The sequence below is a fragment of the Cynocephalus volans genome, chromosome 1, assembly GCF_027409185.1.
Source record: "Cynocephalus volans isolate mCynVol1 chromosome 1, mCynVol1.pri, whole genome shotgun sequence".
NCBI lineage: Eukaryota > Metazoa > Chordata > Mammalia > Dermoptera > Cynocephalidae > Cynocephalus > Cynocephalus volans.
Window position 1 is genome coordinate 37,995,882 of NC_084460.1, and position 14,835 is coordinate 38,010,716.

Here is a 14,835-nt window from a genome sequence, read left to right on the forward strand (position 1 = left end):
GACAGGAAGACAGAGGAGGAGCTGCGCACCATGGCAGGAGGCCAGAGCTGCCACCAAGAACTTCTTGAGGGGGTGGTTGGGGCACTTGTAAGAGCAGCAATTCCTTATGTCCCATCTGGGGGCATTTGCATTTTGGTGCTATAAACTACTTCCATTGCCCTAAATCCTCACAAGTCTGCTTGCTATACAGCAAAGAACTTGATTGTGTGTGTGTGCTAATGAAGGGATGAAGAAAAATTAAGAAACGGGAACTGAGTTCCAAATTCAGATGATGCAGAGCAGACAAAGGCATAAGAAATGAGAGGTCATTGATATTAAAAGTCAGCAAGAATGGAAAATACAAAAAGTCAGAAGGGACTATAAGAATACGAGCCCCCAGGAATATGCAAAAATTTCAGAGACAGCTAATTCTACCCCAATCTAAAAGGGCAAGGTAACTTCTGTTGGCATCCTGGTTGCAGATACATTTGGGATTGGGAGAGCTCTTCTCAGATAAAGCCCCCAGGAACACCTAGCAAGAGCCCTCTTGTGAAAACATAATCACTACTGGTATATCCTTTATCTGTCCTTTCTGTGATTTCTGGAGACTGCAGGGCAGCCCACTGATAACATCAGAAGCCAGGAATCAACCAGGAGTCCTACAGTCATGGCTGGATAAGGGAGAGTGGGAAAGGTGGTAGCTTGGGGTTGGGGCTGTAAGGGTGGGACTTCTAGGCACAGGCAATACCCAGCAAACTGCTGGACATGGGTCAAGGTCCAGGAGGAGGGCAACTGCAGTTTCCTTCATCACTGCTTATTGTAGAAGTCAAGGAATAAAGGCAGCAGAACCTGGGATTCAGCAGACACATGCAAAGATACCTGGTAGAGCTGCACTTGCCCCCAGTCCTACAAATGTGGTTGGTCACTTAATGGACTGCATTAGGCTAACTAGGGAAAAACGGTGAAGGACAAAAGGGGGAGGCCAGCTCACAGGGGTGAGTCACAAAAGAATAGTACCAGGGGCAAGTACAGATGTGCCTGCTGCAGTAACACTCAGCAAGAAGGTGTAGCCTTCAGATTAGTCAGTCCCGATGGCATCAGTTGGAAAGGGTCAGCAAACCCCCTGTGGTCATGGCTAGACTCCGACAAAATGCCTAGTGGGAACTATGGCATTGTGCAGGTGACCAGAGTGAGGGTTCCAAGCCATCATGGCAGGAAGGGCCAGGGTAATGGGCAGAGCCTCCCTGGGGCGGCACCACTTACCTCACCCTCGTGAGTTGGACGAGTCATGGTTGGATCAGCTTTCGCTCATTCACGTGGCAGTCCAAGGAGGTTATTGGGAGGGCAGGAGTGGAGCTCAGCTCCACACAGTCATTCAGGGACCCAGGTGCCTATCTGGAGATGCTGCCTTCCTCAACATGTGGTTGCCAAGGTCATAACAGGAGGGGAACAGTGAGGGGGCTTGAACATGGGACATTTCTTATAGGCCTGGCCTGGAAGGGGCACATATCATTGGTGTACTACTTTGGCACACATTCCTCTGGCCCCACTTAGATGCAGGAGGCTGGGAAGCATAGCCTTCCTGTCTACCCGGAAGGAAAAATAAAAGCAAATAAAACACTGTCATGTGAGTCTTTGAAATTCTCTGGCTCATATGAAGTACGTTCCATACTCTGTGATTTCCACACTTTATTTCATTGAGCCTCAGAAAATATAAGGCAAGTAACATCATTCTGTCCCTTTTTACAGATGGAGAAACTGAGGCTCAGTCACTTGCAGAGGCTAATTGAACAGCTAAAAGTGTACAGAGCCAAGAATGAATCCTGGCCCTGCCAGCTTCTCAACTGCAGTATCTCCACCTGCTCTTAGGAAGAGCATTTTCAACTGTTCATGGCGGTCCCACAAATTGTAGTCCTGTCTCACTGGAGGCCCAGCAGTGCCTCACTCATGTGTGTGAGAGACTAAAAGAGCAAATCACAAAGCACATTTTGCCACTGATTAACTCAAACAGGAGGCTTTCCCTCACCAAAAACAGAGGATCCGCTGCTCTGCTAATAAACTGCCTGCTCCATACCACCAGACCGCATTCTATCAGAAAGGAAGAGTCTCCGTTTATTGGGTTGACAGTGAGTCATATCTGCCCCTGGATACACATATAAAGCAACAGGTGTGCTACTCTGATTAATAATGAAAAGCTGCTGTGAGCAAATTTCATTTTTAAAAAGAGGCCAAATCCCAGCCTCCTATTCTACAAGGTCTAGGAAAGCATGAAAAAGGAGAAGAATCATATGGGTTAGGAAAAAAAATTAAAGAAGCAAAGAAATGCACCTGCCCAGGTGGTGGGAAAACAATTTTATACTATTCTAGGAGCCCGTGGTTCTGCAGAGCTGCGTCATTTGTTTTTCACAGTATTTTAGAAAGGCACTCTACCGTTTAAGGGGGGAATAAGTTTGAAAGTCACCTGTATAATATAACCCGCTCTTTTGACAAATAGGGAAAATGAGGCTCCAAGAAGTGGTCACTCAAGTCTAAGTAGAAGCAGAATGGAGGCTACATCTCTTCTTAAACCTCATCTAAGCACTTGTTCTGAGGTCCTTGGATCAGGATGAGCACCTTTTGGGCAGGGGACATGTGCATGGGGTTTAAAAACAATGCAATATGAAAACAATACAATGTGGGCATAACAAGCTTTATCAATTACACTGGGAGCCCACAGCCACCCCAATTGCTGAAATATTGCCTTTTGGCATCTGCCTCTTGCTAATGGCTTTGGTTTTGTTTTTTAAATGTTTAAATGTGTTACCATGATTTCTTTATGAGGATCATTTCTAAATGATAGGTGGTGCTAGCTTTTGAAATGTAAAATGCTTTACTCTACCTCCTCTCTCCACCCAGCTCCAGTTAAAGTCACTAGGCTCCACTGCTAGGTGAACAGACTTGGGCTGTGGAGCTGGCATGCCAGGTGAGTCTGGGCACAAGGACAATGCCCAAGACCACCTGGGATGACTCTGTTCACCTGGACACCCTACCTCATGTACCAGGTCCTGCCTGACAGGAGTGTCACCCGTCCTAGGACTCCTAGTACAAGACTCACCCTCAGGATCAGGCTTACAACTCCATATATCTGGCCAGACTTTCCCTGAGCTCCTTTAGTTCCTGAACTTCATGGGCCACAGCCAAGGCCATCTCCTACCCCTTTCCTTAACATAAAACACACAATTTCTGCCCTTGTGTGTTGTTCTGGAATTTGTATACTCCCCATCAATAAATAACAATTAGGGAGAAACTTTCTCATCTTTACAAAAATCAACATCTGAAAAAAAGGGATAATTTTCCAGCTTTCAGGGTGCAAAAAATTTGGATCTTTGAACCCAATATCAGTGGAAGAGGAAGAATTATCTTCCCATCTGTTTTCACATAGGCTAGAAAGCTTTGGTAAGCCTGGGGATATTGCTAATGGCTTTTCTCAATCCAACTTGTATTAATTAGGATAAAACTAGCTGCTGTAACAAATAAGCCCCAAGGCACAGTAACTTAACACAATAATAGTTTATTATTGCTTAAATAACAGACCTGTTCAGCAGATAACTTTCCTCCACAAGGTGATTCAGGGGCCCATGCTTGTTCAATATTTCGACTCTGCCCCTCCCAGGAGCTTGGAGTTGTCTACATCAAGCCAATCAAAGAGGGAAAAGAGAATGCGAAATATGACTACCTGCTTTTTAAACTCTTGGACTCTGAAACAACATGCAGTGGTTCTGCTCACATTCCTTTGACTGGAACTAATCACATGGCCCTAGTGAGAACAAGGCAGGCTGGGAAATGCAGTCCTTGGTTAAGCAGCTGCTTCATAGCTCTACTCAGTAGAAGGGGAGGCATGCACGTGTGCAGGGCATTTAGCCAGCTGTATTGGCCTGGGAGTTAGCAGGAGTATCTCACAGATCTTGGCACTGGGGAGTTAGTCTGCACTTTCCTTTTACTGTGTCTCTATGGGTTTTCAGTGGGAAAATAGAAGAGCGGAGGTCTAGGGTCACAAGCCAAAGTAAACCAGAAGTCAAATGTCAATTTTCCAGACAGGAAAACTGGGGCTCAGATAGCTGAATCACTTCTTCATAACCACACAACCAGCTCTACCTTCCTTCACTGTCTCACACCCTACCTGGCCAGAAGCCCATGGGATTGTAGATGAAGACAAAGGTATCAGGGATAAAGAAGCCTCCCCATGAGGAGGGGTCTGGGCCAGGGTTTCCCATCCACAACACAGGTGGCCTTTGAGGCTGTATAATTCTTTGCTGCAGGAGGCTATGCTGTGTATTGTAGAATGTTTAGCAGCATCTCTGGGCTCTACCCAGTACAGGTTAGTACTTCGACCCACTTGGGACAATCAAGAATGTCTCTGGGCATTGCCAAATGTTCCCTGGGGAGAAATCACTCTTGGTTAAGAACCACTGCTCTAGGCAGAGACTGGAGCATTCCAGAAGTGAATTAGGTGCCAGCAAGGGGACAGAGGCAATGACCTCGAGCATCCCCCCAAATATGAAGCCCACAGTTTAACTGAGTTTAGCTGAGCCTGGAATTTAGGTCCTCAGAAGCAATATTCCATGCATACCTGCTACAGAATAAAACATTATGAAAAATTAGCACCAGGAGGGTCAGAAAATAGTCTCATTTACAGTAGGAGGAGGATAGGGCCTTGAGGCTGGGTAGTCGGGCTTAAGCATCCTCATCTGCAACACAGGATCATGGTGAAGATGAGCTGTTATCTCACGTGAAGACAGCCAGCGAGGTGTCTGGCATGCAATAAATGGTCTGCAAATGGTAGCCAACTAAAGACTTTGCAGCTCATTCCATAACCCAGATCATTCTTCCATTTGAACACAGGAGGGTAATGTTCCAAGTGAATGAGGATTTAATGCAATTGCCATTTGATTTAATTTCCAATTGCGTTAAAAGTGTTAATGCAACACATCAGCATTCAGCTGATGAAGTAGTCAAAATAATTCAAGGAAACCAATACTTGTCAGGTTTTATTTATCCACATTTACGCTTTTTTTAAAAATAAACTGGTCTTTGTGCCCATATAGAATACAATATACATAGATATCTCCCAGTTAGCCTCCCCCCACACATATGTTCAAGTGAAGTTTTCCACTTTTCTCCCATCTGTCATTTTCCACTTCTCTTCCCGTGAAAAGCTAATGGTGATGTTATTGCAGAGGAAGGAAGTCAGAGGCTAAGGTTGGCTAGCTGGCAAATGTGGGCATGACAGAGATTGATAAAGATAAGTGTAAACACATGCACAGCACTCTGTTTACAAAGGATCTCCATATTCATGACCCGCCCCCAAATCTAGGGGAGCTGGCATTGTTATTCCATTTTACAATTAGGGAGTCATGAAATGATGTTCCTAATTTACATAGTTAACACAGGGCAGAACCAGCACTTGAACTCAAGACCTCTAACTTGCAATCTATGTGTTCTTGACAATAGAGATCATGGTAAAAAATGATGTAATCCATTAATAAGTTATGGCTGAAGAAAGACAGAAAGAAGAAGCTGAGCATCAGGATATTTTCCTACAGAAAATGAAACCTGCAGAAGAAATGAGGATACTGAGGTTTTTTTGCTCTGACACAGGGTCTTCCAGGAAAGTCAAGGTCAGGCCTGGAGGTGGTAGGCAGGGAAGAAGTGGGCTAAGAGTGACGTAAAAAGTTGGTAAACCTTTAGACATAGGTGGGAGCACACATACACCAGCATGCAGGACTCTTGGGGGAATGCCTTCTCTTAAATGGCATTGGAGAAGGCCCAGAAGTTTTTAAATGACCATCCAGATAGCTGCATGGTAGGCTGGATAAGTAGTATGTCTTTGGCAGATCAACTGAGACCCCAAACTGCAACCAAAGCAGGGCAAAGGAAGGCCATAGGAGGATCACGGAATGGCAAAGCTTCCAGTTTCCACAAGTAGGAAGAAAAGAATGAAGGAACAAAAACCAAAAACTGCCTACTTAAAGGAAAAGGTAAAGAAAGAGGCACCTGCAGAGGAGCCAAAACTTTCTCAGAGGCAAGAGAAAAACCAGGAGCTCAAACTATAACAACAGCCTTATACAAGGAAGAAAAGGTGAGGGGTCTCAGATGCTGCTACGTGCTTGTGAAGCAAGGGCTGAGAACTCTCCACTGGATGCAGCAAATGTCTGTGCCCCTTCTACATGTCAGGCATGTCCTGGGTGCTGTGGGTCCAGCAGGACACAAGAACTACAAAGCTTCTTCCTCCAGGAACATGTGTTCTGGTAGGAAAGATGGGTGACACACAATAGATGTAAACAAGAGTGTCAGGTAGTGACAAGAGCTGGGAAGAAAAGCAGAGCATAATGCAAAGGTACAGAGTGAGTGACATGTGGTAGCGGTGAGAGAGGGGGTGGGAGTTCTTTTAGATAAGGAAGAGGGGCTCTCTGATAAGCTGATGTCTGAGCAGAAACCAGAGTGAACAAAACAAGTGAGTCACATAATTACCTGGAACAAAAGCATTTCAGGCAAAGAGAGAACAGCAGGTGCAAAGGTCCTGGGGTCACAACTAGCTTGATGAGACTCAAGGAAGAGGAAATGGACCAGTGTCGATAGATAAAAGAGTGAGAAGACAAATATAGAATGGGGGGGGTGGTGAGTCAGGAATCAATGAATAGAGAGGCCAGATCTAGAGACCATGCTAATAAGTCTGGATTTTATTCTGAGTGTGACAAACTATTGGAGGGTATGAGCAGGGAAATTCCATGATTTATCTTGTGCCCAAACTATCCCTTAGGCTGCTGCATGGAGAATAGACCTCTGTGGGGCAAGAGTGGAGCAGGAACCTAGAATAGTCATCTGATTGAAAAGTGAGGGGGGTTGGTTCCATGCAGTTGTCAGCAAACTGTGTCCTGTTGGCCAAATCCAGCCCTCTGCCTGCTTCTGTAAATAAAGTTTTATTGGCACATGGACATGGCCACTTACACATTTTATAGGCTGTTGTTGCTACAACAGCAGAGTTGAGTAGTTCTAACAGAGACTGTGTGGGCCACAGAGCTGAAAATATCTATCATGCCCTGCAAAGGAAAAGTTTGCCAACCCCTGGTCTTGGGTGTTGACAGCAGAGGTGGTGGGTGGTGGAGAGTTCTAGATGGACTCAGGAGGTGGAGTTTACAGGGCAGAGGCCACAAGCCAGCCTGGCCTCTTTTACTCCAAGCCTGCTTTCTGACCATGAGCTACAGAGCCCCCCAGTTCCCCTCTGCCTCTGAGGACTGGCAGAGAACACAAACAGGCACTGGCGAGTCCACTTCTGGGGCAGCTTTGTTGCGCTCCAGTGGCTATCCAAGCACAATCCTCAGCATGGCTGCCAGCTTTGCCTTTTCTCCCAGCATGCACCTGCCCTCCCAGCTGTGCTTACTAATGAGGCAGGAGCCAGCAGCTTTGGTCCCCTCAGAAGGTGACGGATGCTGCTGGATCCCTGTCGCAGAAGCTGTGGTGTCCCACACACACTCCTCAGGCCTTATTATTTTAGGGAGGGAGTGCAGGCCAACTTCCGACTGTCATATCTGATTCTCAATAGTGGTGGCTTTCTCCAAAGCCCAGGGGGCCCCCTGTGTCCTGTGTGACAGGACAGTAATGCCAGAAATTAACACCCCAGGAGCAGCCCTCAACCAATGACTGGAGAGGGGTAGGGTACAAGTACCTCAACTCCCTCATACCCCAGAGTCCCAGAGTGAATCCCAGGGTTCCCCAGCAGGATTGAGCTCCAGATGCCCACAGTAGTCACTTGCTTGAAAATGTCCACTTCAATTTGGACTGCCCTTCCTTCCCCATCTCACTTCTCTACATTCCAGATAAACCTCTGGCACTCAAACCCCTTCCCTGCATCTGCTTCTGGGGGTCCCAATCCCATATGCCTCTATCTTCACTCCTCTTCCAGATGCAGGCTGTGCCTCTGACCACAGCCAGCTGCCTGACGATGGTTTTCCAGGGGGCACAGGCAGGGCCAGGGAAGGGACGAACAGGTGGGTGCAGAGACCCAGCCTCACAAGTATGAGCACTCTTGTCTATGGACTAGGATGGGGGATCCAACAGAGCTCCCTGACTCCTCCAGGATAAAGCCCAGATCCTATCCTGGTATGAAGCCTCTGCAAAGGTTCCTCTGCCTGCATTTCCAGCACCAAACATTTCACTCACTCATGTCTCAAAACTGACTCTGCCTGTCCCTGCTTATGAGACTGCCAGGCCCCAGGGCCCGGCTCAGATGGGATCATGCTGAGAAGCCCTCCCAGGCTTTCCCAGGCTTTATCAGTTGTTTCATCCTCTGTCTTTCCTCAGCTCACACACAACTGCAGGACCTACCATACTGGATTTTGCATGAAATGTGGTATAAACGAGAGATTATGGGCGGAGGCTCAGCCACATATATGCAGTGTGAACTTGGGAAAGTTCCATAGCCTCTCTGAGTCTCCATGTCTTCATTTGTAAAAAGGGGATGCGAACAGTACCCACAGCATAGGGTTACTGTTAGGATTAGTAAGACAGTGCAGTAGGTGCCTGATGCAGACTACATAGTCATGTATAATAGGTTTGCAAGATTCTTCCTGCTAGACCATGAGCTTCTCACAGTACCCAATACATAGTTGGGCTCAATAAACCTTTATTAAGCAAATAAATACAGGAATGAGTCAGTTACCCCAGCCATTCCATCTTTAAGCCATAGCCTGTAAACTCAAATCACTACACAAGCCAGACCAGCAAGTGAGCAAAACAGGCCAAATTAGTCCAATGGTCACCTATGGAGCATGTGTCTCCGGGACAGGGCCACTGGGTCAGCCCACTGTTGCCATCCCAAAAGGCAGCTCAGAGTGGCCAAACATGATACAATTTCAAGTTTTTTTAAGTTGAAAAAAAATTTTAATGGAAAAGAAAGAAAAAAGAAAAAGTGCAACATAAGTAAAGCATTTCTATAACTGACTTCAACCAATGGGCTGGATTTGATAACCTCAATCCCATTTTAGAAGAAGGAGACAAGTCAGGACAAGGAAAAAGGGACAGTGTCTTTGGGCAACATTCCTTAATAATTACTAATGGGAAAAATATGATTACTGGTTGTTACAGACACAATTTCATGGAAGCTGACCTAGTACTAGAGCCTATACATATAGGAATGTGTATTTGTATTGTCGCCCTTTTGTAAGGACCTAGTTAGATATATTCACTCACGCTCATTACACAGATGAGGAAACTGAGCCCAGGATGAATACATGATTTGCTGAAGTTATATAGGCACCTGGGTTCGGGACAAAGATTGAAACTCAGGTGTGTTTAGATCCACAATCCCAACATTTGACCTTACCAAGCTGCCTTGGTAGGAAGTCACATCAGTATTTAAATCAGAACTTCTGACTATCAGCACCCGTATTACTCTTCTTCTGGGCACTAATCCTCATATTGATATGAGTGCTCTGAGCACATGGTAGGTTGTTAAGTGGGGTTGGAAGACTGGTTTAAAAATCACCACCAAGATCAAACTTGTTATGAATTAGGAAATGTTCATCAGGATGCATCTGCATAACTTTTGTTGAAGACACTTACATCCTTGACTTAAGCTAAAACACCTTGAAATTGAAGACACTCAGAAAACCAGAAACAGAGGGAGGGAGTAAGTGCATTTATGAGCACTGGTCTGGAACAGGTAGGTTAAGGGGCCAGATTGTCAATTGAGTGAAACTTCAATTACCAAGTAATCTAATGTATACCCAGGAACATTATCACAACTCAATAAACAGCTCTTCAGAATTAAGTAATTCCAATTTGCTTTCATTTTGGCCTGCGTGTCGCCCCGAGAATTTGATATTACCTACACTCACATTAGGCAGCATCTTCCGAACCACTGATCTACACCATCCCAGGATAGTGCATCAGCCAGAAGCCTGCGCCAGCTGTGCACATGCCTGTTTGAGGAGAGACAGAGACCCCGCCTGGGTCACCACTACTCGGCTCAGCGTGAGCACCTGCCGTGGGAGCCAGCACAGGGGCCTCCAGCTCCTGGCGCTCTTGGCACTGAGGACCCTGTGACCTCTCAACTGCAGCATGGCCAGAGTTGTGAATGAATGATGCCAGGTGGAACGGGTGAGCCCATGTGGCCAGATGGCTGAGGACAAGCAGGACCAGCTACTTCTCTTTTGTTCCCAGATTCCTGGCTGAGCTTTACTGACTCATCAGTGGTGGACACAGGAGGGCACCCAGAGAATTCTGACCTGTGTGGACCCCATGACCCTAACATTCTGAAGCCCATACTTTTATATGTCCTTCCTCCCCTCCCTTTGCTCAGCACATCACTGTGGGGAGAAAGAGCACAGAGATACCAATCAAATCAGCACCTGGGGCAGGTGTCCTGTCCCCATCCATGGAGGCCTTCACCTCCTTACCTGGGAAATCCCAGCTGCATAGGCAATCTACTTATTTTATTTAACAAACGCTTTAGAGCATGTATACCAGGCATCTTTTTAAGAACTCCTACATCCATTATCCTATTTAATCCTCACAGAGCCCTCTGAGGGAGGTAATCTCATATCCCTGTTCCCAGATGAGCCAGCTGAGGCCCTACAGGTTTATATCAAGTTTAAGGTCACAGAGCTAGGACTAGATGGGGTGAGATTCAAACCCGAATATCCTGGCTCCAGAGTCTGTTCTGCCTCTGAATTGAAACCAAATGGAAGAAACCCGTGAGGAAGAAATCCGCACAGGGATGTCTTGCTGTCTGTAACGCCCAGGGTCAGCTGGTGGCTCCTGGTCCCTCAGCCCCCACTACCATGTGATGCTTAAATCTATCAGTGCCCAGGAAGAGAAAATTCAGGCCATATCCCCAGCTCCTGTGACAGCACTTAGCCCATGAGAATCCTTCTTTTGTTTTGTTTTTTAGATTTTCTCTTTTCCCTGAAAGAAGATTAATATTTTTTCCTTTTTTTTATAAACACCAATTTATTTTAAAATACATTAAAGTCCTTAAGCATCTTGCTTCGGCAGACGCAAAGGGTTCCTAAGTGGTAAGTGAGTCATCCTTCCTAAGACAGTTTTCTCCCACATGCTCCAGTTTGCTGCCTTCAAATGGGTTCCTGGGCACACGCTCCAGGGTGACAGGTCCCCTCTGGCTGTCTCTGCTTCTGGGTGTCCCTCCCTTTCATTTGCCTGTTTGTTTGGATAGCACTGGCTCTTAAGGAATGCGTGAGTGTGAGTGTGTAGGGAAGGGGTAAATTAGCCAGGAGTGGGGGAGGGGCAAGCTTGACTTTAAATGGCAAGTTAGCTCCACAAACCCAGGGACTCCTGTTGGAGCCTTACTTGCTCACCTGCTGCCTGGGCCCATTTAGCACTGTTCATGACATTGTGATAGCAGGTGCCAAAAGGCCGCAGTCCCCAGGCCCTCCAGTTGTGGTAGAAATAGCATGCGCCAGACCCAGGTTGGACCCCAGCTCTGACCCTTAGGACTACCTCTGTTTCTCACTGGCCCTGAAGTTCTCCCAGGTATAAAATAAGTTAAAATAAAACCAACATGCAGAGCACAATTAGGATAAAATGAGATAGATAACATATGTGAAGAGACTTCTCTACATTTAAGGGACCAAGCTCCTAGCTTACCGTTGACTGAATATTAAAATGGGACAACATAGGCACTAAAAAAAGTGATATCCCATGCCAAAAATATGGATGGATTTCATCATGGTGTAATAAAACAGAGCCAGATTAAAGAGCGCCAACCCGCCATGGTCCCCTGGAAAGGAAACCTGGTACCACCCAGCACATCCCTCAAACTGGAGCGTCAAAGGCTCAGGTGAGGGGTTTGGGGGCAGCGGTGGCTGCTGGATCACATTCACACACCTGGTTAGTGCACCTGGACCAGAGGCAGCACCAGCCCTCTCCATTAGCTCTGGCCCAGGTTTCACAGCCAGCCAAGGATGAATCACTGTTTCAGCAGACCATGGCCACTTCTCCAAATAAAGGCAACGATACTTCACCACATTCTCTGTCCCAGTAGCCTCTGATCTGGTTTCCCACACCTCCCACCCTGCAACTGAATGGAGGACATAAGGAAAGGATAACCCAGGTATTTTCTGATTCCTTTTATCTGTGTATGAAAAGTTCAGAGTGCTACACTAGCTGCTCCCATAGCATTCACTCTATTTTCTCACCACCAGCTTTGCACCTGCCACGTGTAAGGAACTGGCATGAAATGTAAGAGAACACAGGGCGTTCTCTCCTGGGGCTCCACTCCAGTGCAAGAGGCCAGCCATAAAAGAGATGTAATGAGCATTCTAGGGGGACAGCTCAGGGAATGACATATTTACTTTGTACCTGAAAGGTCTGCAAAGGCCACTCGCTCACACAAATCAATCTTATGGCACCAAAAATGCAGAAATGAGCCTAATGTGATCAAAGTGATGGCTTCTTTTATATATTAATGGCACTCAGTGTAAACACATTTAAAGAAATTTTTTTTCTTAATTGTTTTGTTCACAACTGGCTAATGTGTTGTATTTTCGACTTAAGTGTTCATGGCATTATGGTGATGAAATAAATTCCTGCTAAGGCCAATAATCCATTCATTTATCTATCATCCCACAATTTTTTTAAGGTTGCCTTACAAAGTGACTGTGCAGGTCAAAACAGTCAGAAACTCACAATTTCACATGGTCCAGTGTACCCAAAACCCGTGCCAGGCACTATGGTAAGTGCTGGGTCTTAGAATCAAACAGACTATGCCTCTCATCTCACAGGGATTATATCCTAAAAGGGGAGAGGGAAAATCACCAAGTAAACAAATCAAAGAAGACTATCATTTTCAAGTGTGATAAAAGCTATATAGAAAAGGAGACAAGGTGATGTGATAGAATGTGACCACCAGGAAGAGGGGTGGAGGAGGGGCCAGGGAAATTCTCTCGGAGGAGATGACATGATAGCATTTAAGCTGAGATCTGAATAATGACACATCATCAGCCATGTGAATATCCACGTGGAGCCAGGATGGTCCAGGACAGAGAATTCCAGATTGCAAACCCCTGGTTTGGTCCAGGTCCTGCCACCAGTTACATGGGTCCCAGCAAGCAGAGGTCAAGGTTTTCACAACAATGCATAATTTGACCAAGGAACCAACTCAGGAGACTTCCAGAGGTTGATCAACATTTTTTCCCTTCAAACACACTGGTATTATTCTACTGCTGGTGTAAAATGAACAGCTTCACTATTTCATTCACTAAATTATGCTGTATTAAAATTTTAATTGTTGAACATTACGTTGGCAAATCGAGTACATCCATACGCTGCTGTTGCCAGTGTAAATTGTAAGACCCTTTTTTGTTTTTTGCAAAAGCAATATTGCAACACAAAGAAAAATCCATAAAGATGCTCACAGTTTTTGGTGTACCCACTCTACCTCCAGGGAATTTATCCTAAGGAAATAATCTAGTTCAATAGAATAAAAATGTTCTCTTCTGAAGAACTCCATTGAGGTGTTAATTGTTGCACATACAAAGGAAAGAAAAAACAAAAACAAAAATACCTGGAATTACCTAAATGACTGCAAATAGGAGGATTTTTTAAGATAGGATAATCCACTTGATGAAATAGTATATTACCATTAAGCATGGTAATAAAGATAACATATAGTCTCAAAAATAAATGGAATATCCAGCTTCTTGAATGAAGCAAGAAAGGAAACAATGTGCCTATTTTAATAGAAAACTTCTGAACAATATCTCAAGGTGAACAAGAACAAGAAAACTGAAAAGAAGTGAATCAAGGGTAGAGGAGTGGGGAATTATTTATTTCAAAAGTCCTTCCAAAATATTATCATTATATTGAGTTTTCAATTAAAAATCCCTCAGAAACAATAGTACAAGAACATTGCAGTAGAAAGTCACCAAAGCACAAGGACCTTTGTTCATTCTAACTTTAAATGTAAAATAAAGCCAAATTTGGAGATGCCTTCTGTGTTGTATATCACACAGTCTTTCATTTATGGGTCCTGTATATAAGACTCAACTTTGAATAATGCAATGCTGCATGATTTTACAACAACTACTCTTTGTTGGGGGGGTTGTGTTGAGGGGCAGAGGGCAGAGTGATTAGAAATTTGTGTCTCATTCTACTGAATAGGGGAGGAGCAGCAGAAGAGAAAAGTGCTTTAACCCCTCCCAGCAGCACAAGGCAGAGGAGGCCAGTAACCCCAGCCACTGGGGCAGAGACACGAGCTGGTGGCACTCACCTTTCACGATCAGCTCTGCATAGTTGGACACACCAGATCCACCATCAGAGCGGATTACACAGCGGTACTTGCTGACGCTGCGCTGGGCAGTGTCTGCCACACTGACCGTGGCAGAGAAGCGCCTGTGGTTGACCACACGGGTGACCATGAGGGCTGTGTCTCGGCCATTCCATTGCTGCAGGACAGAGGAAGAGAAGGAGAGGAGGAAACATCGCATCATAGGCTACCAGGCCACCCCCAGCATGGAGGCCACACCCTTCCCCACGTCCCAGGGGCCCAGGACTTTCCACTAATAAGAAGGGGTTTCTGTGGCTGGTTTTTGTACTGATTCAAGAGTAAACTTTGCTAGTGAGCTGATAAAAGAGGGTGGATGCCTGGTGGCATGAAGAAAGGGCAAAGGCTGCATTTGGGGTTGCCCCACAGTCCCTAAACTTCCACCCTCCTATTTTCCTTTATCCTTTAAGCAGAACCCACAGTGTTCCTGCAAAGACAGACTTGGGTAGATGAGTGAAAACCCAGCCCCACGGCCCATGCCCTGCTACCCACCCACAGGCTCTGGGCCCCACCTGCGACAAGCGGTCACCATAGGT

General features: G+C 45.7%; 1 protein-coding gene across 1 annotated transcript in view; it reads right to left on the reverse strand.

Moving 5' to 3' along the window:
- PTPRT (protein tyrosine phosphatase receptor type T) overlaps positions 1 to 14,835 on the reverse strand; it is a 783,412-nt gene that overhangs the window by 634,697 nt on the left and 133,880 nt on the right. Inside the window, exon 5 of the mRNA XM_063092330.1 lies at positions 14,246 to 14,420. Coding sequence (XP_062948400.1) covers positions 14,246 to 14,420 — 175 coding nt within the window. The remainder of the gene's footprint in view (positions 1 to 14,245; positions 14,421 to 14,835) is intronic.